Source organism: Narcine bancroftii, chromosome 1 (assembly GCF_036971445.1).
Source record: "Narcine bancroftii isolate sNarBan1 chromosome 1, sNarBan1.hap1, whole genome shotgun sequence".
NCBI classification, from domain to species: Eukaryota; Metazoa; Chordata; class Chondrichthyes; order Torpediniformes; family Narcinidae; genus Narcine; species Narcine bancroftii.
The window spans coordinates 267318590-267346384 of NC_091469.1; the positions used below are offsets into that span (position 1 = coordinate 267318590).

General features: G+C 37.9%; 1 protein-coding gene across 44 annotated transcripts in view; it reads right to left on the minus strand.

Annotated features, from left to right (window-relative positions):
* sox6 (SRY-box transcription factor 6) overlaps positions 1–27795 on the minus strand; it is a 676057-nt gene that overhangs the window by 348001 nt on the left and 300261 nt on the right. For 43 of the 44 annotated variants that reach the window (XM_069898041.1, XM_069898034.1, XM_069897942.1 and 40 more), the window contains one exon: positions 24593–24803. In XM_069898041.1, coding sequence (XP_069754142.1) covers positions 24593–24803 — 211 coding nt within the window. Of the gene's footprint in view, positions 1–16536; positions 16915–24592; positions 24804–27795 lie in introns of those variants that run through there. The other variant, XM_069898102.1, reaches the window with a different exon arrangement.

Genomic DNA, 27795 nt, shown 5'->3' on the forward strand with positions numbered 1-27795 from the left:
AAGGCATAAGGTTTCACAAAATTCACACCTCAAAACTCACACTCACAAAAACTGCTACCCATCCTCCATCAGACTCATCAAGAATAAATTTAATCAGGGATTCATTTTCATTTTGCACTTTTTTTTCCACTCTCTGTATTGCAGTCCGTTCATTTACATTTCTTTATTTGTTTACATGTGTACATTGAGTCCATTTATTTTTGGACTGCCAATAAGTGGTAATTCTGCCTCACTCACAGGGAAAAGAATCTCAGGGTTGTATGTGATGTCATGTATGTACTCTATCAATAAATCTAAAATCTAAATCTGAAATCTGCAAACTTGTTTAATTTCCATTAAGCTGCTAGAAGTAAGCAGCAGGTCAGGAAGCATCTATGGAGGCAAAGAAAATGTCAATGTTTCAGGTCAAGATCCTGGATTGTGAGTGTAAACGGATGATGGCCATGATAAAGAGCTGGGGGTGTGGTGAGAGAGGAGTTGGCACTGATAGTTGCCAGCTGACAAGGGATAGATGGACAGAAGAAGCCAGATGGAAGGGAAGAGTGTAGATTAGCAGTTCTCAACCTTTTTCTTTCCACTCACATTACCACTTTAAGTAATCCCTCTGCGCAGGGATTGCTTAAGGTGGAATGTGGGTGGGAAGGGAAGGTTGAGAATCACTCCTCTAGACACAATTGCTACTGAAACATTCTGCTAAAGAAAAATTGTCATTGGCTCTTTTCCTTTGGAGTTATAAAACCATGCACAAAATGAGACAATTAGATATGATAAAAAAACAGTGGTTTTCAAACTTTTTCTTTCTACCCACATATCACCTTAAGCAATCCCTTACTGATCACAGAGCACCTATGGCATAGATTCACAAACTCACCTGACAAGGTTAACATAGTGCCATACATTAGCTCTGATGCTGAACATGCAAGATCTGCCTTAATAGCAGTACGCACTCCAAGGAGAACCATGGGCAAACGTTCGCTCCACATAGATGCATCACCATCTGCTGTTAATGCTGCCTTCAACTATCAATGGAAATGCTCAATGAGGCCATTAGCCTGCGATGGTAAGCCATAGTGTGAATATAGGTAGTGCCCAGAAAATCAGTGTGATCTCGGAACCACACCAACTCAAACTGATCCCCTCAGACCATTATAATACTGACTTGAACACCAAAAGATGGAATCAAATGATCTACGAAAGCCTTAGCAACTGTCTCCAAAGAGATGCCAGTAATTGGAATGGCCTCCCACCACCTGGTGGTACGGTCTTCACACGTGAACAGATAAGTATATCCCCGAGATGGCTGATGCAGGTCTATCAGGTCTAGGTGCATGTTCTGGAAATGGGAATACAGAACAACAAAATGCCTCAGCTTGGATTTCCCAGTGAGGGAAACACTTAAGCAGGGCTAGAAAAGGGATAGGACAAACTGAATACTCCTCTGGCAGCTGAAGACATTGGAGGGATGACAGATGCAGCTCACTTGCATACACAAGCTGCGGTTCATGATGCAGCAACTTTTCAAATCCACCAACTAAGAAGAATGTGACAAGAAGTCTGCTCCCAAAATGGAATTTGCCAGATTTGCAAACATAAAAACCTACCTATAAGGTTTCTTGAGACTGAAATCCAATGTGTGTGACCTCTAACCATGTGTTTAAACATATGAATCATTCATGGCTTAAAGATCATATGATATTTTGGAATTTCTGCGTTCCTCTGTGATTGGATGGGCCAGTGAAATCTCTGCACTGAAATTGTCAAGAAATTGAACAACTGAGAGACAGTCTTTGAGGAAAAGACAGTGATAGGCTCTATCAATAGCTCCAAAGCTGTAGAATGAAGAACAATAGGCATTATTATACTTTAGACGTAGCTGGCCTGATTCCATGTGCTTGACTGAGGACAGGGAGAGGGAGGTCAACTTTTATTCCAGGTTCACAAGGGAAGGAGTTACCAGGGAGTGAGTCAATAGTGGGGGATGGGCCAGCTATCAATTGGCAGTCACATATTCGTATCACGAATATGGCAGCTGATGTGCCCATGGGCAGCAGTTGCCTCTATTGCCAGGCCTGGTCATTTCCTGGCTGCCATTTGTAGAATTTGGAAGGTGGCTGACAGGACCAGGCAGCAGCAGCATCAAATCTGCAATGCTTCCAACAAATACACCTCTAGCACATCTTTGACCACCATGATTCCAACCAAGTTGACAGAAGGAATTCTGTTTTATGCCCAAAGCCTGGACCTGCGGAGTCAGTGCTGCCATTTATTGCTCCAACTCAGTTATTTTCAATAGACATGGTGCTGGCGCTATCTTTGATTGAGAAGGTGCTGGCACTATCTTCGATTGATAACGTACTGACATCTCACAAGGCACAGTCAGGAATTATTCCAGTTCCATTAGCTCCTGTTGACTAAGGGAAGAAGCCAATCCTCCTATCTTTAAAGTAGAAGTCGTGGACATAATGAGGTTGGCATGATCCGCCAACTAATCAAGGGTGAACATTCAAAAGACAATCACCAAATGCTCTTGAACATGACAACGTAAACATCGAAAGAACCTCGGTTTCCAAAAATCACCTTTGACAGGGTCTGTTCCAGTTAGCCTGCTCCACCTCCTCAATATCTGTGATGATTGCTTTTGCCTAGGCTGTCACCAGCTAGTAATTGGGCAACACAAGTCTCCCTAGATGGCTGAGTACAGCACAGAACAGCTGCCTTAAGCATGTTGCATGGGAGATTACCATCCAGATCCGCTAAGATATCCACTTCACAAGCAATGTGCTCTGGAAGATGCTCCACAAGTAAACAATACTTGGTGTTCTGACTCCAAGGGCTGAGAAATGCACTTTGAGGATCAAAAACCATGCTGGTGTATTATTAATAAAAATGGGGGGAAATCTTTAGTTTGACCTCCCAACTGTTTCTTTAAGGGGTTTATCCTTATCACCATCCATTTTAAATTAGAAGGTAAAGTGAACTCATGGGGTCACTACTTGTAATGGCACTGATTTACCACAGCTTACAAACAAATAAAGAATACACTCACTCATTTCTTTCAGCAAACCATGAAGTTAACTTCCTTTTATTATTCACTAGACACAACATTGCATTCTTCAACACCGCCCAGCTAACTGCTCTGACCTTCTCGTTGTCTCTTCACTGCCACATGGGTGATCCTCACACTCTCACTCTCCTCCTCCTGCTCTGAGATCCATCACCCATATACTGATGCTTAACACACCCGCACATGCACACTATTATCCCCGGGCGTCGCATTGCTTACATCATCAGTGGCAGCCGGTACTGCTCTCGATGCAAGTAAGTACGCGACTGCAAATCAGATAAGTCGAACCAGATAAAACCAGGATGGTGGCCAGATGGGACAGTAAGGGGAGGAGAGAGTGGGCCCAGTGGGTGATAAGCAGATGGAACCAGATGGGGGAAAAGGAAAACCCTGTGTAACAGGACTTGGGATAGGTGGGGGGGAGGTTGAAAATAAGGGTGTGTGTCTGAGGACCTTGGTGCATCACAAGCAGAGAGAAAGGAAGAGGGGAATGCAGATTACCTGAAACTGAAAAAGAATCAATGTTCATGTTCATTGGTTAAAATCCACCAAGGCGGAATAGGAATTGCTGTTTCTCTAGTTTGCATTTAGCCTCACTCTAGAAGTGGAGGAAGCTGATGACAGTCCGGTTGGAATGTGTTGAAGAGAGAAAACAGCTGGAGACTCGGATCTGCCCAATGAGGTCAGAGCAGATTCTTAGCAAAGGTTGCTTCGTCTGCACTAGGTCTTACGAATATAATGTGGGCCACATTGAGATGCTGCCCTGGAAAGTCTAATTGGGTCTCAGTTGTTACACCTCCTATGGTTGCAGCAGAAAGTGTACAAGCCAGTGGAAGGATGGGCGGAAAGGGAAGAGTGAAAAAGGGAGTAATCAAGAAAGTGGTCTTTTGTGAATAGCAGAAGGGATGGGGGGAATCAAGTTGCAAATAACAGAGGCATCAAAGAAGGATGCGATGAAAGATAAGGACCAAGAGGGCTCTATCTCACTTTGGAGAGGCAAGGTGACAGCAGAAGTGCAGGAAATGGAGGAGGTGTGAGTGGAAGGGCTTCATCAACTACAGCAAGGGGGAAGCAACATATCCTGAAGAAGGAGGACATTTCAAATGTCCTGGAATGGAAACCTCATCTCGAGAACAGAGGTGGCAGGGATGGAGATGTCAAGAGAAAGGCACGACATTACGCACGAGATTAGGTGGGAAGAAGTGTAGTCCCGGTAGCTGTGGATTTATAATTGTTGTCAGCAATTTGTCTCCTGGGCCTGAGAGACTTAGAAAGAGGAGAGAATAATTGGAAATGATTCAGGTGAATTTGAGGTTCAGTTAAAGTTAGTGGTAAAGTTGATGGAATTGACACATTCTGTATGGATCCAGGAGGTGGAATCAATTCAGGGTGATGTAGTGCAGAAAGTGTCAGGGAGTGATGCCAGAAAGCATTTTCCATCTCCTGTGTTGCCATTTTACAGTCATTGTGGTGACTGTCTCATTTATGAAATATCCCTACTTTTTGTTCAGTTGCTTTTGAACTACCATGAAGAAAGTAAAATTAATTTGAAAAATTAAGGAAAAGCAGTCCTTACAATGAATAAAGTACATTCATTTTAAAATATGTGCTTTTTTTAAAAATTTTTTAAATTTTTTTTATTTTTCACACCATAAACCACTTTGACCAAGATACATAAATTTTCCTTTTCAAATATATACAGTGTCGTTTTTCTCCCCCCCACTTCCCATCCCACCCTCCCTACCTCCCCTCCCATTCATTTAAAGTACAGAATCTAAGATACATTAAACCAGTCAAACAATGTTGTCACTCAATAAAAATAAACAAGAAATTCCACTGAGTCAATTCTTTTCATTTCCTTCTCCTTCCGTTATTTTAGGTGGTAGATGTCCCTGGTAGGTTTTCTCTATTGTGTTTCATGTATGGCTCCCATATTTGTTCAAATATTTCAATATTATTTCTTAAATTATATGTTATTTTTTCTAATGGAATACATTTATTCATTTCTATATACCATTGTTGTATTCTCAAGTTATCTTCTAATTTCCAGGCTGACATAATACATTTTTTTGCTACGGCTAGAGCTATCATAACAAATCTTTTTTGTGCACCATCCAAATCAAGTCCAAATTCTTTGTTTTTTATGTTACTTAGGAGGAAGATCTCTGCGTTTTTTTGGTATGTTGCTTTCTGTAATTTTATTTAATATCTGGTTTAGATCTTCCCAAATTTTTTTCATTTTCTCACATGTCCAGATTGCATGAATTGTTGTTCCCATTTCTTTTTTACAACAAAAACATCTGTCAGATACTGTTGGGTCCCATTTATTTAACTTTTGAGGTGTAATGTATAGCCTGTGTATCCAGTTATATTGTATCATACGTAACCTCATGTTTATTGTATTTCTCATAGTTCCAGAGCATAACTTCTCCCATGTTTCCTTCTTTATCTATATGTTTAAATCTTGTTCCCATTTTTGTTTAGTTTTACCATTTGTTTCCTCATTCTCCTTTTCTTGCAGTTTAATATACATATTTGTTATAAATCTTTTGATTATCATTGTATCTGTAATCACATATTCAAAATTACTTCCCTCTGGTAACCTCAGACTGCTTCCCAATTTGTCCTTCAAGTAGGATCTCAGTTGGTAGTATGCCAACACTGTATCTTGAGTTATATTATATTTATCCTTCATTTGTTCAAAGGATAATAATTTATTTCCCGAAAAGCAATTTTCTATTCTTTTGATCCCTTTTTTCCCCCATTCTCTAAAGGAAAGGTTATCTATTGTAAAAGGGATTAACTGATTTTGCGTCAGTATTAGTTTTGGTAATTGGTCATTTGTTTTATTCCTTTCTACATGAATCTTCTTCCAAATATTGAGCAGATGATGTAATACTGGAGAATTGTTACGTTTTACCAATTTTTCATCCCATTTATATATGTTCAGGTATCTTCTCCCCTATTTTATCTAGTTCTAATCTAGTCCAATCTGGCCTTTCCCTTGTTTGATAAAAATCTGATAGGTATCTTAATTGTGCGGCTCTATAATAATTTTTAAAGTTTGGCAGTTGGAAGCCTCCTTGTTTATACCATTCTGTTAATTTATCTAGTGCTATCCTTGGTTTCCTCCCTTTCCATAAAAAATTCCTTATTATTTTCTTTAACTCCTTGAAGAATTTCTCTGTCAAGTGTATTGGCAATGCCTGAAATAGGTATTGTATCCTTGGGAAAATGTTCATTTTAATACAGTTTATCCTTCCTATTCGTGTTAATAGGAAGTTTATCCTTCCTATTAGTCTTTCCAATGCTCTAAGTTGTCTTGTAATTTTTTCATTAGTGGATAATAATTGAGTTTATATAGATGGCCGAGGTTTTTATTTATTTGTATACCTAGGTATCTTATTGCTTGCATTTGCCATCTGAATGGTGATTCTTTCTTAAATTTTGAGAAATCCGCATTATTCATTGGCATTGCTTCACTTTTATTTGCGTTAATCTTGTAACCCGACACTTCTCCATATTCCTTCAATTTCTTATGTAATTCTTTTATTGATAATTCTGGTTCTGTTAAGTATACTATAATGTCATCTGCAAATAAACTGATTTCATATTCCTTGTCTTTTATTTTTATCCCTTTTATTTTATTTTCTGTTCTTATCAATTCTGCTAGTGGTTCTATAGCTAACGCGAACAATAAGGGTGATAGTGGGCATCCCTGCCTTGTTGATCTGCTTAAGTTAAATTGCTTTGATATATATCCATTTACTGTCACTTTCGCCAATGGCCCCTTATATAATGCTTTAATCCAATTAATATACTTCTCTGGTAAACTGAATTTTTGTAATACTTTGAATAAATAATTCCATTCTACTCTGTCAAAGGCCTTCTCTGCGTCTAAACTAACTGCTACTGTTGGCGTTTTAGCCCTTCTACTGCATGAATTAAGTTAATAAATTTACAAATATTGTCTGTTGTTCGTATTTTTTTAATAAATCCAGTTTGGTCTAGATTTACTATTTTAGGTACATAGTCGGCTAATCTGTTTGCTAATAGTTTAGCTATTATCTTATAATCTGTGTTAAGTAAAGATATTGGTCTATATGATGCTGGTGCAAGTGGATCTTTCCCTGTCTTTGGTATTACTGTAATTATTGCTGTTTTGCATGAATCTGGTTGATTACTTCCAGGAGGGGAGGAATTAATAAATCTTTAAATGTTTTATAGAATTCTATTGGGAATGCATCCACTCCTGGTGTTTTATTATTTGGTAGTTTTTTTTATTATCTCTTGTATTTCTACTATTTCAAATGGTTCTGTTAATTTATTTTGTTCCTCTATTTGTAATTTTGGTAGTTCAATTTTAGTTAAAAATTCATCTATTTTGTCTTCTTTTCCTTCGTTTTCAGTTTGGTATAATTGTTTATAGTGGATTATATGTGATTTGTTTGTCTTTTTTCCTTGATCCCAATGCCATTCTCTTAGTTTGTTCTGTCTTAAGCTGCCATGCTAGAATTGTGTGCGTTTTTTCTACTAGTTCATAATATTTCTGTTTTGTCTTCATTATGTTCTTCTCCACCTTATATGTTTGTAGTGTTTCATATTTTATTTTTTTTATCTGCCAATTCTCTTCTTTTAGTTGTGTCTTCCTTCATTGCTAATTCTTTTTCTATATTTACTATTTCCCTTTCCAACTGCTCTGTTTCCTGATTGTAGTCCTTCTTCATCTTGGTTACATAACTTATTATTTGCCCTCTGATGAATGCTTTCATTGCGTCCCATAGTATAAACTTATCTTTCACTGATTCCGTATTTATTTCAAAGTACATTTTAATTTGTCTTTCAATGAATTCTCTAAAATCCTGCCTTTTAAGTAGCATGGAGTTTAATCTCTATCTATATATTCTTGGAGGGATGTCCTCTAACTCTATTGTCAGTATCAAGGGTGAATGGCCCGATAATATTCTAGCTTTATATTCTGTTTTTCTTACTCTGTCTTGCATACGAGCTGATAACAGGAATAGGTCTATTCTTGAGTATGTTTTATGTCTACCCGAATAATATGAATATTCCTTTTCCTTTGGGTGTTGTTTCCTCCATATATCCAAAAGTTGCATTTCTTTCATCGATTTAATTATAAATTTGGTTACTTTGTTCTTTCTGTTAATTTTTTTCCCAGTTTTATCCATGTTTGAATCCAAATTAAGGTTGAAATCCCCTCCTATTAATATGTTCCCTTGCATGTCTGCTATCTTCAAAAAAATATCGTGCATAAATTTTTGATCTTCTTCATTAGGTGAATATACATTGAGTAAATTCCAAAACTCCGAATATATCTGACATTTTATCATTACATATCTCCCTGCTGGATCTATTATTTCCTCTTCTATTTTAATTGGTACATTTTTACTAATATAGCTACTCCTCTAGCTTTTGAATTATATGACGCTGTTGTTACATGTCCTACCCAATCTCTCTTTAATTTCTTGTGCTCCATTTCAGTTAAATGTGTTTCTTACACGAATGCTATGTCAATTTTTTCTTTTTTCAGTAAATTTAGCAGTTTCTTCCTTTTGATTTGGTTATGTATTCCGTTAATATTTAGTCATATAGTTCAACATAGCCATTTCATACTTTGTTTATCTTCCCTTTCCGTTTCCTCATCATCACCTTTCCTTCTTATCCATTTCTGCTTTCTTGTTTTGAACACTTTATAAGACAACATTTCTAAAACATCAAACATTTCCCTTATTCTCCTAACTAAAATTTCTTTAACCCCATTCTCCCCTCCCCCTCCTGTGTTGCCCTTTATCCCTTGTCGGGCAACCACATCTCCCCTCTCCATTTGGATTTGCGAATTCACTCGCAAGCGTCAACTGATTTTGCAGTGACCGTAACTCCTCCCCACCCAGCCCCCCCCGGAAAAGATTTCAATTTTCATATATAACAAAGGTCACTCTTTTAATTCCCTCCTTACTTCCTCTGTTCCCTTTCATTCCCTTATTAATTCTTATCTATACTCTATATATTTTCCTCTAAATACGGATACACCCATATACACACATACATATAGTTTGTGGTCATTTTTACTCTAGTTACATGTCTTCATCTCTCTGCCTGTTTTGTAGTTGTTCTGCAAATTTTCGTGCTTCCTCCGGATCCGAGAATAGTCTGTTTTGTTGCCCTGGAATAACTATTTTAAGTACCGCTGGGTACTTTAACATAAATTTATATCCTTTTTTCCATAGGATCGTTTTTGCTGTATTAAACTCCTTTCTCTTCTTCAGGAGTTCAAAACTTATGTCTGGATAGAAAAAAAAAAATTTGACCTTTGTATTCCAGTGATTTTTTGTCTTCTCTTATTTTCTTCATTGCTTTCTCCAATATATTTTCTCTTGTTGTATATCTTAAGAATTTTACTAAAATGGATCTTGTTTTTTGCTGTGGCTGTGGTTTTGGGGCTAATGTTCTATGTGCCCTTTCTATTTCCATTTCTTCCTGTAATTCTGGTCTTCCTAGGACCCTGGGGATCCAATCTTTTATAAATTCTCTCATATTCTTGCCTTCTTCATCTTCCTTAAGGCCCACTATCTTTATATTATTTCTTCTATTATAGTTTTCCATTATATCTATCTTCTGAGCTAACAGCTCTTGTGCCTCTTTAACTTTTTTATTAGATTCTTCTAATTTCTCTTTTAAGTCCTCTACTTCCATTTCTACGATTGTTTCTCGTTCTTCCACATTGTCCACTCTTTTTCCTATATCTGACAAGACCATCTCTATTCTATTCATTTTTTCTTCTGCACTTTTAATTCTTTTTATTTCACTAAATTCTTGTAATTGCCATTCTTTTACTGATTCCATATATTCTTTAAAAAAAATATCCATTGTCTTGCCTTTCCCTTCTTCTTCCATTTCTCTATGTTTTTCCTCTTCTTCTTCCTCTGGGTTGGTCATCTGTTGTTTCCTTGTTTTCTTTTTACCCTCTTCTTTCTTGTTTTCATTGTTTTCTGTGTTCTCTTCCTGTTGCTGTGTTGCAGCTGTCATCCTCAGCTGTGGAGATCGACTCCTCAGCTGTTCCCCCCTCCCATCAGTGTGTTTTTTTTCATGCGCATGCGCAGTTGCACACTTTTACTCAGCTCCGCGAGCCATTTTTGTAGTCCCAAGCTCGGGACTTCCACTGACCTTGGGGAGCGGGCTTCTCTCTCCGCGGCGGGCCTCCTCGGACAGGTAAAGCCTTCACCTTCTTCTTCTGACATTCTTCTTCTCTTCTTCCTGTTGCTTTCGACTTTTCTTTCTTCGCTGCCATTTTCTTCCCACCTTTACTTTCACTTTGTTTTAATTTTTATTCTTGTGCCTTTGTGTTTAGTGTATTTTTTTTAAACTTTTCCGGAGAGGGCTGGAGTTCCCTGACCGGCCACTACTCCATCACGTGACTCCCTCTCATTTTAAAATATGTGCTTTATGGGTTTTGTGACCTGAATATGGTTTGAAGAATGCATCAGAAGGGAAGACTAATGTACTGAAAAACTGTCAAAGGAGTTTGCTGCATTTTGTTTTCAAATTTAAACCAATTTCAATGAATGTACAATGCTTTAAAAATGAAAGAAAAGGATGTTGAAAATAATAGAAATCATTGTACATGGTAAAAATAGGATTCCAGAATTTTTAATCGGTTCCTTTGATTTTTATCTTCTAACTCCGAAACCAATCAGACACTGAACTTTTACACAGAACGTACATTGTTGTAAGTCCAATTCGATACTAATATATTTTAAGGGAGATTTGTATGATCAAATTTCTAAAAACCAAATTGTTTATTTGTATTTGAGTATAATATACAAGTAAGACAGATGGTTATAGAATGCAATGATATAATGTGTATTGGATGGATGACATGATGTATGTATACACTTTAGTCTGACTTGCCATTTCACCAGCACAGTGTATGTTCCCCTATTTAGAAAATCCTTGCATCCTACTGATATTTTCATGGTTCAAGTTTACCAGTGGATCCCCAGGTCCACTCCAAAATACATTACAGTAGTACAAACTGAAAAAGAAGAATACAGAATGTTGCAATAAAACAAACAATGTTGAGGAGGTAAGGATGGCAATTCAATATATTTTCAGTGAGTTCTTGAATTTATTTCCAACTGCCAGAATGTTTTCTCTTCACATAAAGGGTCTGAGCCATGTTCCAGAGAGGTCCATGGACACTCACCCTAGTGCCCATTCATGCAGCTAATCAGTGAACACAACTACTAAAATAAGCACACTCAAGGTCCGGCAGCACGGAGTGCAACTGATTGTTTCTGACACTTTATTCATCATAATCTGTATTTGCCTTTTCTGGAGGGAAAGCTTTTGAACAGAGGTAGACAACTGAATCTTGGAGATGTTTCGACCTCACCAATGCTGAGACCAACAATAATGCCCCAAAAATACAACTCAGCCAAGATTAACTAAAGGCAGTACAGAGTCAGGATTGAAACTGGAACTTCCCTGGTCTTGGTGGTACAGTTTTACAATAGGCAATAAATATAACAGTTAAACCACTTTAGCACTGCTACAAGTACATTTTCATTTGATATACAGGTTTAATAGTTACAGATGATGAATTAATGCAATGTGGTAACATAGTCCTGCATATATTTGGCAACAGAACATCCAATGCCATTTTAGAAACTCAGAATTGTCATGCCACAGTTGTATATTGTCTATGAATAAGGGCACACATTCATTATAGTTTCCAATTTTGCAGTTCGAGAATCATTTATCTTTGTATATTTCCACTATAAATTTTGCTTTGTGCTGCAGATGCTGGAAATCTGAAACAAAAACTGTAAATGGCTGGAAATACTCAGAAGGTCAGGCAGCAACTTTGGGAAGAAAAATAGAATTAACATTTCAAGCCCACAAATTTTCAACCAAAACAGGATAAGTTGGAGATTAAAGATGTTTCAAGTTGCAAAGCAGGGTGAGGACTGAAAACAACAAAAGGAATATCTGTGTAAAGATGGAGACCACATGTCAAGGCACGTCAGCTGAGAAAGGGCTGTTAATCGCAACTGAAGAGTCTGCAAGAGACCCAAGTAGAAGGAAATGAATGAGGATAAAGGAAGAATAAACAAGAGCAATACAAGAAATGTGAGGAACAAAAGACTACAGTTGCTGAAAATCTGGAATCAGAGAATGTTAGAATTACCTAGCCTCTCCTTCATCAATTGAATATGGTTTTCAACTTGCAAGAAATATTCTTCTCTTCCCATGCTGAAAGCACTAATTCATTCTGATGTCAGTTCTTTTGTATATTCTCAAATCTCTCTGCACTACTATAACCTTTTTTTGCATGAACTTCAATTCTGAATATTTATCTATCCTTTTATATTTAATATCATTTTTTTCCCCTCATGTGGTAACTTAATTTAATACCCCTGGCTACAGCATGCAAGAATATAAATGCATCCACTGTATGCTTATGTACATGACAATAAACTCTCATTCATTCTCACGTACAAGGTGCCCGACAAAGAACTGATGTGGTACTTGATCGAGGATATTACTGTTAACTTAATTCCATCTTCACCATCTATTCACATATATATTTCCCAACACCAGTCAATAAACATGAGCTGGATCTTCAAACTACATTTTTTTTTTAACCCAAGTGCAAGAAGCTGGCTGGCTAGTTAGAGAACTGTTGCTGGTCAGGCCCTGTATGAAGGACTCAGGCCTGAAACATAGGTAATATATTTTTACCTCCTATGAATGCTGTGAGACTGGCTGAGTCCCTCCAAGATTTCTATGCATTTTTACCCGTATGAAGTTACTCAGCTCAGCATTGACTGATGATTAAAGTTGGGATTTCTTAGTATGATTCAGTTCAACTTGAGCAGCTTCTCCAATAGCCATTTTGAACAGCTCAAATTATGTGCTTTTGAGGTGTAACCTTATCACATCTGTAAATGAGGAACAAATAGGACCTTGGATGTTTTCTTTAATATTTGGAAACCTGCTTTTTTTTTTATATACTTCAAAGGAAAATAAAGGCTGAAAAGGCGAGCAAGAAGTACATGGCTGTGGTATGTGACTCCACAGCACATGAACCAGAGCATTGCTGGCTGGTTACATTGGTCGTGTTCACGAGTGCTACAGCAGTAATATTCCACAGCTGGCAACCATCTGTTCTATTTTTACCATGAGGCATTTTTTTTATTGTGGGCTGAGAGACTCATCTGTGGTGTATGATTTTTTCAACCACAGCTTCATGGGTTAGAACCAGTACCTAATAAAGATGTATATTTCAAAGGGTTTCTCTTAAAGGGGCAGGTCACATCTAAAAGGAATTATATTTCATGCAGCACTTGTCAAACTTAGAACCACACATGAATCATCTAAATTGAATTAAACTGGTAAAGCTAATTCCATTTTACAAAAAAAACTTTTATATAGGAATGAATCTGCATTCAGCTTGAGGTAAACATTCAATGACTTTGTTCACCATATTCTGTACAATAATTATTTATCATTGCTTCATTTGTGTAAACTATTGCAGTCCTAAAAAAGCTATTTTCAAAAAAAAACTTCATTTTATAGTCATAATCAGATATTAAAATATTAAGTAGAAATTCATATGCAAGGATAAAAATATTCAAAAGTAATTTCAGAACCAAGATTGCAGTAAAATTAATTATATAATTAGAAACCTAAATATATTGCCTATGACCAAACAGCAGTAAAAAAATCCAACCCAAATGCTTCAATTTTGTTCTCGCAGAAATATATTAAATTCACTCTATATTTAAAGAGATTTAGTTCTGATTAATCAAATACACTATTTAAACCTTCAGCTATTACAAATGTGGTTTGATTGACTCATACACCCTTCATAACGGCAGACGTTCGTCATACCAGCTCCCTGACCAAATCTGGCACAGTTTGCCCTGTAGGAAACCTTCAATTATGAGAGCCAAGTAAACCACAATATTCTTGCAAGGAGCCAATACTACATGTTCCATCAGTGGTTTTCATATGTCATATTGGAGTATTGTCACATTCTTCATGTAATTGGGCCATAACTGCCCTCGTTTCTACTGGGGGGGAAAAAAGGTGTATTCCATCCATCAGAACAAAAATCTCTTTAAATGACAGGGTTAAGCTTGATAAATATGTTGTTATCAATAATTAAAAATGCTAGTACACTGAATTCTAATTATAGAGAAAGATGAGAATGATTACAATAGAAAAAGAAAGATTGCAAAATCAACATCAATAAATATGGCTACAGAACAAAAATCAACCAGGACATCCTCCAGCTTGGTGAAAATCTACTGAACAATACACAGTAACAATAATTAGAACGTTAAAACCTATTATCCCCTTTCTACTTGATTGATCATCAGTAGATCCAACAATTATGCAAATACATCCACTTTCCTGACATTTCTTGACAATCAGAACATTTCTTTTAGTTTATCCAAAACGTAAATGCTTTAAATTTAGCCTAGTTAAAATGCAAACAGTTTGCAAAATAAAACAACATATGGATTTAAAGGCAGCATCTGAACTGCCTACAACATCAGCCAGACAATTCAGAGTCATCACTTTCTAAACCAATGCGACTGGCAATTCCTGCAGGCTTGAACATGCCACTAAACGGCATATGGTGAGGAGTGGGGAATGGTTGAACTACTGTAACTCAGGGCACTATTTGAGCCAATGCTTTTTCTTTTACCCCTCTGGTAATATTGTAATCAGTATCCACAGCAAATTTATCTGGAAAATACATTTGAATCCAGATTATTTTAAAGGTAAATGTTTATTTTATATCCAGCAATCAAAAATATATATTAATTAATGTATTTTTTTCAAAACTGTTGCCTGGTAGGTGGAATGTTTTAGAATCTCCCCAATGTTGAAACTAGTTGTCTTAATGTTTTATAGTGCTTCGTTGGATACAGCTCTGGCTTTCTAGTTATTAGCCATTGCCTAATTTCTTTATTTAAGTGGGCTCTACATACTTTGATATCCCAAATTATGCAAAACACTCTACATTGGAGCAGTGTAAGAGCACAGATTCAATCCATCAAGGTGGTTGAGAGCTGTCCAGCCAGGATTTCTCTGTGGATACTATAAATGGCCAATCTAAGTGAGGAAGAGAGGTTGTATTACTAATTGAATGGAAATGAATTTTGAACACCTTTTTGTGCAAATCAGGGCATGGTGTTATTGGATAGAATCATCACTAACGAAAATATATTGGTTCACGAACATCCAATAATAATAGACAAAACTGAGAATTATTTAAAGAGATAAAAAGATGAAAATCCAGTCATTGCAGTACGTAAAAGTGCTGGAGAAACTCAGCAAATCATGCAACATCCAGAGGAAGTAAAAGGTCATCAGTATTTCGGGCTTCAACCCTTCACCAAGAATACGGAAAATCAGCCAGGCACCTGCATAAAAAGGTGGGGGAACGGGGGAGGAGGAGACGAGAGGAGGGAGGAAGGGGGAGTAGCACAGGTAATAGGTGGATGCAGGTGGGAAAAGAAAGAAGCTGAGAAGTGATGAGGGAAGATAGCTGTCTGATAAGAGAAGGAAGGGAGACAGAGGGGTAGGGAAAGAGAATTACAGGAGGAATTGATTTTAATTGCGATGGTCCATCTTTGGTACTTAACTCCATCTCTAGTGCAGCCTATCACGTTCCTCAATAGTTAAGGAATTTTATTCTGTTGCTCCTTCAACCTCCAATATCGCCTCCCTACATTTTGAACGCGATTTGTACACTCGTCGCTCGCATCAAGATTTTTTCCAAACTCAGGCAGAACACCAGCCGTCAAGGTCTGTTTGGATTTGATAAATTTAAGCACTTAACTGAATGAAAGCTCAGAACTGTTGTGTGCAGGCAGAAGTCCAGTTTCCTGCTCCAATAAACCTTTGGCTCTGGGATACCATCACACACCAAGAGTTCAAAACGAGAGCAGAATCTTCCTCTGTCGGGCATGGAAATGTGCCTGCAAACCTGCATGGGTTAATCTGGTGCAGATATAGCCATCTATGAAATGCCTGCAAGGAGAACCTTCCAATTTAATTTAATTGCAGCATAAATATACATGATTGTTTTGAAATATGTATACAGCTATTTTTGTGCTTTGATATATTTGAAAATATCCAGTTTTAATTGTTTTGCTGTGGTTTTTTAAATATTCCCTGGATGGTAAATGTTGAGTTTAAGTGACAGCTTTGACAGCCAGTGAACTGCCAGCTGTCAAAGCCTGAATGGGAATTCAGCCTGTCAGTTGTACCAAAGGAACTTCTGCACTATATTCTGTGGCACTGACCTCATAGGTGAACTGGGGATGGGGGGGGGGGTCTCCCAAAAAAGCACTGCACACCAGATCTAGCTCAAATAAAAAGCATCGTCAGAGTCATGAGTTTCGGAAGTTTAATTACTCGATAGTGTCAGGTACCTTCCAGTTGGTAAATGATGTACCCTTCATTTCTGTGGTTTCAGTGCACCTCTGGACTTCATTGCGTCACCTCTTGTGACCTTCCTTATCTTGCTCTTCTTAACCATGACGTGATAACATTTTTGTAATTGAATCTTTGGAACCTTAGTGGCACTCTTCCTGACTTCTGCTGTATCTCCAGGTTAACATTGAAACAGACTGGCTTGCAGAGCAATATTATTTTTATCCTGTGGCCTGCACCATCTGATGACTTCCTGTGGCCATTAAGCGATACTCCACATATGCTCTCATCAAACCAGTTCTGATTGTGGATTTTCAACCGAAAACATTAATTTTCTTTCTCTTGAATGTCTCAAACATTTTCCATCTTTATTTTACTAGTGTGTAAGATAAACTGTGACAACTTTGATGAAAATTGCCCCTAGAAAACAGAGAATAGATATTGTCCTAAAATGTAGGATTTTAATATTTTCTTTTAAACTAATGGAGCTTTAAACCAACCTTAAAACAAGTTCCATCTGCATTTATCCTCATATATAATATGTATCTATAGTAAATACGACATGCAGTTCTTACTTATAGGATCTTCCTTTTTGCAAAGAGCACTTTACAGCTACATTGACAATTCAAACTAATGGAGTACTTGGGAACCATTTTCCTTCATTACAGTGGTCATAAGCACTTAAGACTCTTTCAGACTCATTGAAGTCCCCGGTTACCAAAACAACGGAGAATGTGAGCCACATCACCCATTTACCCAAGCTGAATTCAACTGACCCAGCTCTCTATCAAGGCAACCAAATAAATGCATCAAGATATTCTTTTCTTTAAAATGAAAATGGACATAAAATGTTTTTAGAGTAACACACGATCAAATAACCAGCTACAAGGACAGACCAAGCACTGTTTGCAGCACTGTACCAAATGCTGTTCGACAGCAAGTAAATGGAAAGACACACTTCCAACATTAAGTTGATGGGCTTATTGAAGGTGTAAGCGTTCCAAAGTGTCCTTCATATCTTTTCTTTGCAAAGAGGGCAAGTCTAATAAACATTCTCAGTAATCAAATATGATTAGCAAGCTCTTCCAATGGGTTAATGGGAAAGACAACTATCCAATGTCTAAGTGAATCGCCCCAGGGAATTCCAAGCAGGATGAAAACGTTAGGACTGTTTGAGTAATAGTAGAAGCATCATCACAGTTGACCAATGGGGTTCTGAGACAGGAAAGAAAGATCTCACTCATGGACTTCAGAAGACGATTCAAAGGAATGGTGGATAATGAATGACGTGTTTCCTGAGATGCTATGCAATGATACCACTATGTTCCCATTGTTTCGTGGAGTTACTGCTCCAATTTGTTTAGCTTTCTTGACTACAGTATCTTCTAAATCTGGTTTTAACATCGCTCTTTCCTTATTGCTCTCAATGGTGGCTGCACATATCACTGTCCAGAGTCCTCAATGTGATTGGCTGTCAGATCCTCACTCTCCTCCCACCCTTCCTTTGAAGCCCCTCTTAAGAAACCAAATTTTTTGGAGACTCTTACTCCTATAGGCTCAACATTCACTTTGTTTTCATTCAGACTTCACGGAGCTTCCCAAGTACCCTGTACAAATCGTTACTGTGCAGTGATGATTTGTGGAGCTCGCTACTGAGATACTGACAGTGGTGCCTTTTGACAAAATGATGCATATTTTCTGGTAATAAAATACATTAATTTACTAGTGTGCAAATCCTCTTCAGTGAGACAGCTAATTAGTCATGATGCATGGGATCAATATATAAAGTGTTGCAGCCAAAGAAAACTACATGTTGGCAACACTACCAGCACTTTTCTCCAACATGATGCAGCATTTTTTTTGGAGAATAATTTAAAATGAACTATTTGACAAAGTTAGGCAACCACTTTCACTGCTTAGCAACCACAGTTTGGAGGCAACTCTGATGAAACCACTTCTCCAAAGAGAGCTGCAGTATCTTCTTTTGGTAGGTAAAAAGAGGAAAGGAAAAGTTCAATGGATGAATAGGAAAGAATGAGAGGGATATGTGCTAAAAGCAGGCAAATGGGACTAGATTGATCAGCATTGACAGGTTGGGCTGAAGGGACTGTTTCCCTGCTGTAGAACTCTTATGTTCCCACAACTCAGGTAAATATTAATGCATAAATTGTCTGGTCAATAGATCCATTCAACTCTGTAAGCTCTCGCGTACGAAAGTCAAGCAGAAAGGAATCCGATGCAAATCCCCTTGATCTATTCACCCAAGAGCTGCACTAGCACATTAGCAAAGACCTTGAAGCATACCTTCTGGCCTACTTTCCAGGTTGAATACTTGAAGGGGGTGAACTTAAAGATTGTGACCTATTTTAAAGTGTAGCAGGTAATAAAACAATAAAACTTAATGACAAAATGGGCATCCACTATAAATGGCATTAAGTGGGCTCGCATCAAAGAACAGTAAAGAGGACTATTATCTAAATGGTATCTGTTTAGGAAAAGGGGAGATGCAGAGAGACTTGGGTTTTGCTGTGCATCAGTCATTGAAAGTGGGCATGCAGGTGCAGCAGGTGGTGAGGAGGGCGAATGCTATGTTGGCATTCATAGCAAGAGGATTTGAGTACAGGAGTACAGAGATCCTCTTGCAGCCATACAGGGCCTTGGTGAGACCACATCTGGAGAACTGCGTGCAGTTTTGGTCTCCTTATCTGAGGAAGGACAACCATGCCATGGAGGGGGAGCAGGGAAGATTCACTTGACTGATACCAGGGATGGAAAGACTTGCATATGAGGAAAGATTAGATAGACTAGTCTTGTATTCTCTGGAATTTAGGGTGGATCTTATAGAAACATATAAAATTCTTAAGGGATTAGACAGACTAGAAACAGAGAGGTTGTTTCTAATGCTGGTAAAAACCAGAACCAAGGGTCACAGTTTAAGGATAAGGGGCAAGTCTTTTAGGACTGAGATGAGGAAAAATTTGTTCTCTCAGAGGGTGGTAGATCTGTGGAATTCTTTGCCACAGGAAGTAGTCGAGGCCGGATCCTTGTCAATATTTAAGAGTAGGTTAGATTTGGCCCTTGTGGCTAAGGGGATCAAGGGGTATGGGAAGAAGGCAGGAACCGGGTACTGATCAGCCATGATCATATTGAATGGCAGTGTAAGCTTGAAGGGCCAAATGGCCTACTCCTGCACCTATTTTTCTATGTTTCCATGTTTTTATGTTTATGAACTAACCTTTCTCTTCCGAATAAACTCCATGCATTATTATCTGTACAAATGTAGCCTTAACCACATATTCCTGAAATGGACCTTTGTATGGCCCTACTATTCTGATTCATAAAGCAGGGACACAGCCATGTTTCGTACAAGTGATTTTTGAGTTGACTGTTGTAGATTGTCAAAGATTTTCTTTTCCTCTTTCAAACCTTTTTCTCAGTTTGCATCAGCCATTGCTCACTTAGCAGGCATCTCAGCTGTCAGTCCAAAAGTTCAAGTCCCTTCTCCACACACTTGTGAAGAAAATCTTGGTGCAGTTCTAAGTGACTGCTATGCTTTCAGAGTTCTAATGACTAATTGCCATTTGCTGATGCCAGTGATAGAATCTACTAAACTGTTCTGGAGAATAGCAGGAAAGTTATTCTCAAAATTCTGGTCAATATCTCTCCGTCAACCAGCACAAGTGTCATTATGACATTATTTCTTGAGAGAGCCTGTTGTGCATGAAATAAGCTACCATATCTTTGACACTGCAATTCTGATTCACTTCTAAAAAAAAAATTGGCCGTAGAGCATTTTAGGATGTTAGGTTGAATTGGGAGATTGCCTATTTGCAAATCTTTCTTCTTTGATTTTGTGCAATCCTCTTGTACTGCAAGAGCTTTCATCCTCGTTTTCCCAACATTTCACTCAATAAATCAAGCCTCAAAAAGACAAAGGCAAAAATCTGGGCAATTACCTTCATGAATGGAATTCTGCAATTTCATATGCTAAAAATTACTATCAGTACTCAAATTATTGTATTTTAAAGATCCATTTCAGATGTCTTCCTGCAACTTCCTACCTCCTGCCTTTGTGACCATGCCTCCCATCCCCCTGTGATAGTACAGATCTATCACCAATGTACATAGTGTATATAGTTACTATATCTAGACTGTGCTTACAGCGATTGGCTGAGAGCTAAGCCACGCCTATTGTCTGGGCCTTAAAGGGTTGTGTCCCTAGCCAGGTCGGATCATTCCGGACTGGTCGGCCACCTGTGAAGAGCTCCTTTCTTTTGCTAATAAAAGCCTTGGTTTGGATCAACAAGTCTTCGGTTCTTTCGACGAGCTCTACACCCCCCAAATCATTTATTCGGATGCCTGCCGATATTTTTCCGTACCTTGATAAAGGGCTCAAGCCCGAAACATTGGTTAAGTATTTTTACCTTTGTTATATAAAGGATACTGTTTGACCTGCTGAGTTTCTCCAGGATTGTGTTTTTACTTCAACCTCAGGTGTCTACAGATTTTTGTGCTTTACGTCTTCCTGCAGTTCTTGACTGAACTGAATGAGAATGTCTTGCCACTCTTGCAAGACAGTTGAAACTAGTCTAGGGTTATCAACTTCTTGCAGAAGACTTTCATGGGCTAGCCTTCCTTCTGGCAAGCCAATGTAAGGCATGACCACGTGTTTCTAACTCACCATAGATGGAGTGCACTTTCAAAGTTTTTGACATAATGTACATCAATGTCAATCCTAAAGTCATTGCAAAAGGTCATAATTCATCTCAAATCTTCATAATGCAGTACAGTATGAGATTTGGTATGTCACTGAAGACTCTTGAAAACTTCTACAGGTGTACCGTGGAGAGCATTCTGGCTGGTTGCATCACTGTCTGGCGCGGAGGTGGCAATACTCAGAACAAGAAAAAAGTCCAGAGGGTTGTTAACTGGGCCCGTGACATCACTCCATCAAGGACATCTGCGAGAGTCGATGTCTTATGAAAGAATCCTCAAGGACACCCACCACTCAGACCATACCTGCCTCATGCATCAACCATCGGGGAAAAGGTATAGGAGCCTGAAGATGAGCACTCAGTGGCACAAGGACAGCTTCTTCCCCACTGCCATCAAATTCCGAATGATTAATGAATCAAAGACACTGCCTTACTTTGAATTTTCATGCAACTTTTATTTATTTTTGTAAGGTGGTTTATATGAATGTTTGCGCTGTGATGTTGCCGTAAAACAATGAATTTCATGATTTGTTCATGACATTAAATTCTGATTCTGATTAATTTCATCCAAATGTTTTTGCTTAAGGCAACCAAAATCCTTGTTTGATGAAATATTTATCCATTTAGATATATATCTGGTGATGCCTTTTTGCTAGGAAAAGAGAAGTGATGATTTGAACCTAGTTGTGTTTATTCATAAATAATTTTGTTCGCGTTCTTGAATACCTGGAATATAGCCTCCATCTCTCTGGAGATCATTTCCTTCCCATATTGGTCAACTTACTGAAACAACTCCCATTGCCTTTGTATCCTAAATATAGATAGGATCCCAATACAGAATTCAACATTTCAATTTCTTGATTTTTTTTTAAGTTTTTATTCTATTTTATAAATGGAATCTTTTTTTTGGTTATTGAGTTATCTGAAGTTAAACAGAGTTCCACTTGCCACTTTTTATCCCAAAGGTTTGACATGATGACATGACTTCCTTCATCATAGAAGGACAAAATATATCGCTGATTGGCTCTATTGATGATAGATACCCATTCATCTTCTCACACAGACACTGAATAATATTGATGAACTCCTAAAACAAGTTTTTTTTTAAATTCCTGAACTGTTATGTACATCAAATACTTCTGTCAGGCAGAGGATCAGCACTTGTGCTTTTTTTTTTAATTTCTACTTTTAACATTTCTAGTTAAACTAACTTGCAGATTTTTCATTTAACAAATTTGCAATGAGTTTGAACAAAAAAATTCTATGATGGTTCTGCTGGCAAATATAGAAATACGATATTCCATTGGTCTCTATTTTATGATGTATTTTGCTGTACTACAAAAAATATATCCTACACTCCTACAGGAATTATTTCTTCGTTCTAAATGTAATGGCTGAGGCAGCAAGCAAGTATATTTCAGCTATACAGCATTTTGAGCCATTGGCCTGGCTATTCGAGTTGATATTATTGTTATCCCTGCAAAACTTGTTGAAAGTGATAGGTGGTTTCAAAAATGCGTGCTGGTCTGGAGTCTGGTTATGGACATCCGTCAGATTGATGAAGTCTACTGAGGAATTTGATAAAATGCTCAAATCAACAAGGACGACGCTATCTGCTTATCCATACAACAGAAAGATTGGTCATCTATCAGTTTTAAAGCCCCACATAAATATAAATCCAGATGGTTTCAACCAGTTTCTGATGTCCCAAGTCAACAACATTAATAATAAATCAATCTTGCAAGCTTTATGGTATGATCTATCACTGTGTGATCTGACTTGAGGCAGAGACCCATTTATAGAATATATATACTGATTTCAATTCAAGAGTCATTGGAGGTGATATTTGCCAAAATACAAAACTCTTCTGCTCTCACTGTGCACACATAAAATTTACTCAAATCTTTGAAACAAATGCTCTGTATCACATTAATTCTAAACCATAATAATTCTGACAGCATACAAGTATTAAGGAGACTGGGTAATTGATCTGGAAAACTGAGTCCAATACCACACTTTCATATTCATATTTGGGCCATTCAGCCCTTCAGGTTCCTTTTAGCTCTTGCATTACCTTGTCCTGCAACCTTTCCTGCCCATATTTTCATCACTATCCCTGCATCCCCCAAACCCTATTTTACCTCTACTAGTGGCAATTTACAGTGGCCTACTTCCTGCATGTCATTAGATCTTTGAGACCATTTCATCACCTTGAAATAAGGAATTAAAATAAAACTGGAATAAAAATCTGACCTCAATAATCCAAAGGCCAAACATTGCAGACCTTGAAATACTTAGCAAATCATAAAGCTTCTATAGAGAGAGAAAAACAAGGTGAACATTTTGCACTGATGACCTTCTGTCAGAAATGAAATGTGCTTTAAACTGCAGAGAAAGAGATGAGAAGGAATGAGGACAGAATAGGATGTCTATGGAAGGGTGAAAAACAGTCTAATTCTTTGGCTCATTCCCATTTTCTCTGGACTTTAAATAACTCTCAATATCATGAGTGGAATGGCTCAAAAAGACATTCTTTTCAGGACTGAATAAGATGGGCAATAAATTCTGTAAAAGAAAAGTCCATTAAATAAATAGATAGACAGACAAACTATGCACAGAGTCTTTAATTAACACTAGCTATTGTTCCCGATCAAACTGAACGGTCACCATTCTTTTAATCATAAAGCACCCACCTAACATTAGGCAATATATTTTTATAGCAATATTTTCTTGCTGTCAGCCAATATAAAAAAATTTTAATTAGACATTCATCAGACTAAAAAGACCCCTTTTCATTCCCTAGAAAAAAACTAAAATTAAGATCAGACAAGGCCTTTTGTGTGGACTGGCTAGCTATTATCTAGTTCCTGACTCAACAGGTTCAAATATTTCAATATAAATAAAATTAACATCCATGTCCTCCCAGAGAAGTTTTCTGCAATTTTACTTACTCCAACCCAATTAGTCATTGTTGTTCCTTTTTGACTCCATGAATAAGTTGCAATAACTGATTCTCTCCTTTGACTGACATGGTGCAACATCTCTTGGCACATGTTTGATAATCATGGATAAGATAGATCTTATTAGCTTGATCCTACTCAAGTGTGCTTCATAACCTAGACAGAAGGAAGGATGAACACTGAAGAATTTTGATATTACACAATTTATGATTCGACAGAAAGGGATACTATCTATACTCTCTATACTTTCTAATGGTCTTCAAAGTCCTATTGCAAAGACAGCCATCTTTTTTAACCACAACTGCTTTGGCTGTCTGATCACAATATTTATTTTTTTAAACCAGGTCTGAACACCAGAGCGAAAAGGAAGCCATGCCTACCGTCTTGTTCAGTCTTTGTCATTTCTTCGAGCTTCTTCTGCTTCAACGTGTCCACCACGTCAGCTAAGCTTCCTTTACGCCGCTCAGGTGTTCCAAAAGCTGCACTAGTGATCATGTCACTGCGGTCACGGGCCCCTTCTTCTGGCTTGTGCGGTGAGGTAGTTGCATTGCGGAAGGAGTACAAGGAACAAACTTTGTTGTTGTCAGAATCCTATGAAGAGGAAAATGACATATTGGCACAATTCCCACCAGCCTCAATAGCAGTGTTTTCTATTAAGAAATTTTCACATAGCACATCCACGTCTGACCCAATTATTTCCTTCTTCGTCTTCTCTCATTTGGAAGAACCAAATAAAGGAAGATGAAGAAGAAAATAGTTGGGTCAAAATGATTAAATGAAATATTGCGAGACATTCAGAAGAATTTTAATAGCAATGATTCCTTCTTACATGTGCCAAAGATTCAAGGAATAGCTCAAAGAAAGATATGGCTCCATGAATGAGTTAACACTGGAATCATAATGTTTGTGATCAATACCAAGTTTTGTGATGTCTGGTTGTTTGGTTCGTTTAGAAAATCACTGTTTTTAGAAGAAATCATAACTATATTCAAGATGAATGGAAACTTGAGCAACATCAAACTGAGCAATCTGCCAATTATTATGAGGAAAATAGAGATCAGAATAGTATTGATCAAATGCAATAGATTTCACCACATATGAAGTGAAACCCTTGACTTCTAGAGTCATACAGCCACACAGTATAGAAGCAGGCCCTTCAGCATACGAAGTCTGCACTACATTCTTTCCGCATTCCTGTTGGCTGTCCCCAGATTCTTCCACTCACCCATGTCATCGGAACAAAAAAAGTGGACAATTAACCTGTCAGCCTTTATGTTAAGTTCAAGTGTATTATCATCTGACTGTACAATCCAACAAAACAGTGTTTCTCCAGAGCACAGTGCACACACATACTCAAGTCATTCTAATCAAATATATGCATAAAAATATAATTTAAAATAAATATATATCAGTATTTTGGAATGATTTTCTCAGTTAAGAGGATACTGTTGAACAATATAAGAGGCTATTTCTCACCCTGGCAGTTCTAATTTTGATGTTCTTGTTCCTCCTTCTTGATCGTAATGTGTCAAAGATACTGTGGGCTGAATGGAAAGGGTCCTCTATAATTCTTTGAGTCCCATTTATGCAACACTCCCAGTAAATGTCATCAATAGAGGAAAAGGAGAGCCCAGTGATCCTTTTGGCTGTTTTGATGATCCTATGTATTGATGCTTTGGAGCTACCATATCATGATGCAGCCAGGCAGGACACTGTCAATTGTGCTTCTATAAATTATTGTCAAAATGGTGGCCAGTAGCCTTGCCCTTCTCAACTTCCTAACTGCTGACTAATAAGGTGTTGTGAGTTCAGGGTAGGTAATCTTTTATATGCACACCAAGGAACTTTGTGCTCTCCACGAGAAAGAATCGAAAGAGCCTGCTGAAGATGCAAGAGACATAGCAGGAACAGACAAATACAGATGTTCCAGCCTGCGCAGCCACAGAGGAAACACCACAAGTGCTAGACAGTAGTGGAGCAGCGGAGCTGACACAAGCACCAGTGTTAAAAAGATCCACATGTGTAATCAAAGCATCTGACAGACTGAATCTCCAAAAAAAACTGCACACTTAAATAAAATTGTGCTGCTGATGTTTCATTTACATTTGTGATGAACTTTAAATTGAAATGAATTCTCTATTAGTGTGTCATGTTATTCGATTAAACATCTCAAGGAAAAGGGATGTAATGACAGAGTGCTAATGGTCCTCCTGACCACTAGAGGGAGTCAGAAACTAGTTTGTTGCACTTTCAGTTGGATTCAAGATGGATGCCTCCACATGGTCTTGAGTCGATAGCTAATAAAGATAGTTCTTTTAAAATAATCCTAGTTTCTTCATTACAATAAAAAGAAACATTACACCAACTACAGTTGTATCATCTACAAACTTGATGATTCTGTTTGAACTGAATCTGAAAGTGCATTATGACTTATCAGCCTGAACAGTAAATAGCCCTGAGGTATGCCTGTGCTCATTATGATTGACTTGATATTTTGCTACCAACTGAACTAACTATGTTCTTTCGGTCAAGAAGTCCAGAATCCAAGCGCAAAGAGGCACGTTGAATCCCATTGAGGACAGTTTATCTAGCAGCATCTGAAGTATGATTGAGTTGAAGTTTATGAACAACAGCCTGGGATATGAGGCATCATTCTCCAGGTGGGTCAGGATAAAATGGGGGGAGGGGGGATTGTGCAAGGCAAGGCTAAAGCATCATCTGTGGGCCAATTTGAATGGTAGGCAAACTGGAATGGATCTAATATCATTGGAAGATGTAATTTGATGTGTTCTATTACCAGTCACTGAAAGCAATTCACGATCATAGACGTCAGTGCCACTGGGCAGTAGTCATTTAATCCAGTTATCATCACACTGCTGAGCACCAAGATGATGGTGACTGCTTTGATTCCTGTGGGGCAGTGGAGTGCTGCAATGAGATGTTGATGATGGACCATTAGGACCTCTGTCAGGTGGACTGCATGGTTAGGATGTCAGAAGAAACTTAAGCATCCAGAGAAAACCTATGTGGTCACAAAGGAAAAATACAAACTCCACAGAAGCCAGGCCTGAACCAAGGTCGCTGGAACTGTGACATTCACATTTATAAATTATTTTTAAAATATAAATGGGGGAGATAGATTCCACTTGTGCAATCCTTTAGCCCAGCACTCAACTCCTGAAATCCTGCTGTGAGAATCTGAAGAGTGTCCATTTCAGAATGGAAGTAATTCATTCAATGTTTCCTTTTGCCACTTCTACCCTACACCCAGAATAGCATCACAATCTTTTAATAAATCTCAAGCAAATTTAACATGATGAATAGACTGATAACTCAACCAAGTCTGTTCTTGGTTTAAACCAGTGATGTCAACTTGGGCGGATGTTTTAATCCCCAGGCTGCTTCATTCATAATCAGTCCGTAATCAATGCAGCTATGCTGACAGCAAGATCTTTTTATAATAACATCATACACAAAATATCAGTAACTTTCTCAAGGGTGCACAATGCTGATGGTTTCATCCTTAGCTTGGACCAAGTCTCTTGTGAGTTCTGCAAACAAAATTAGCCTGATTCTCATTACA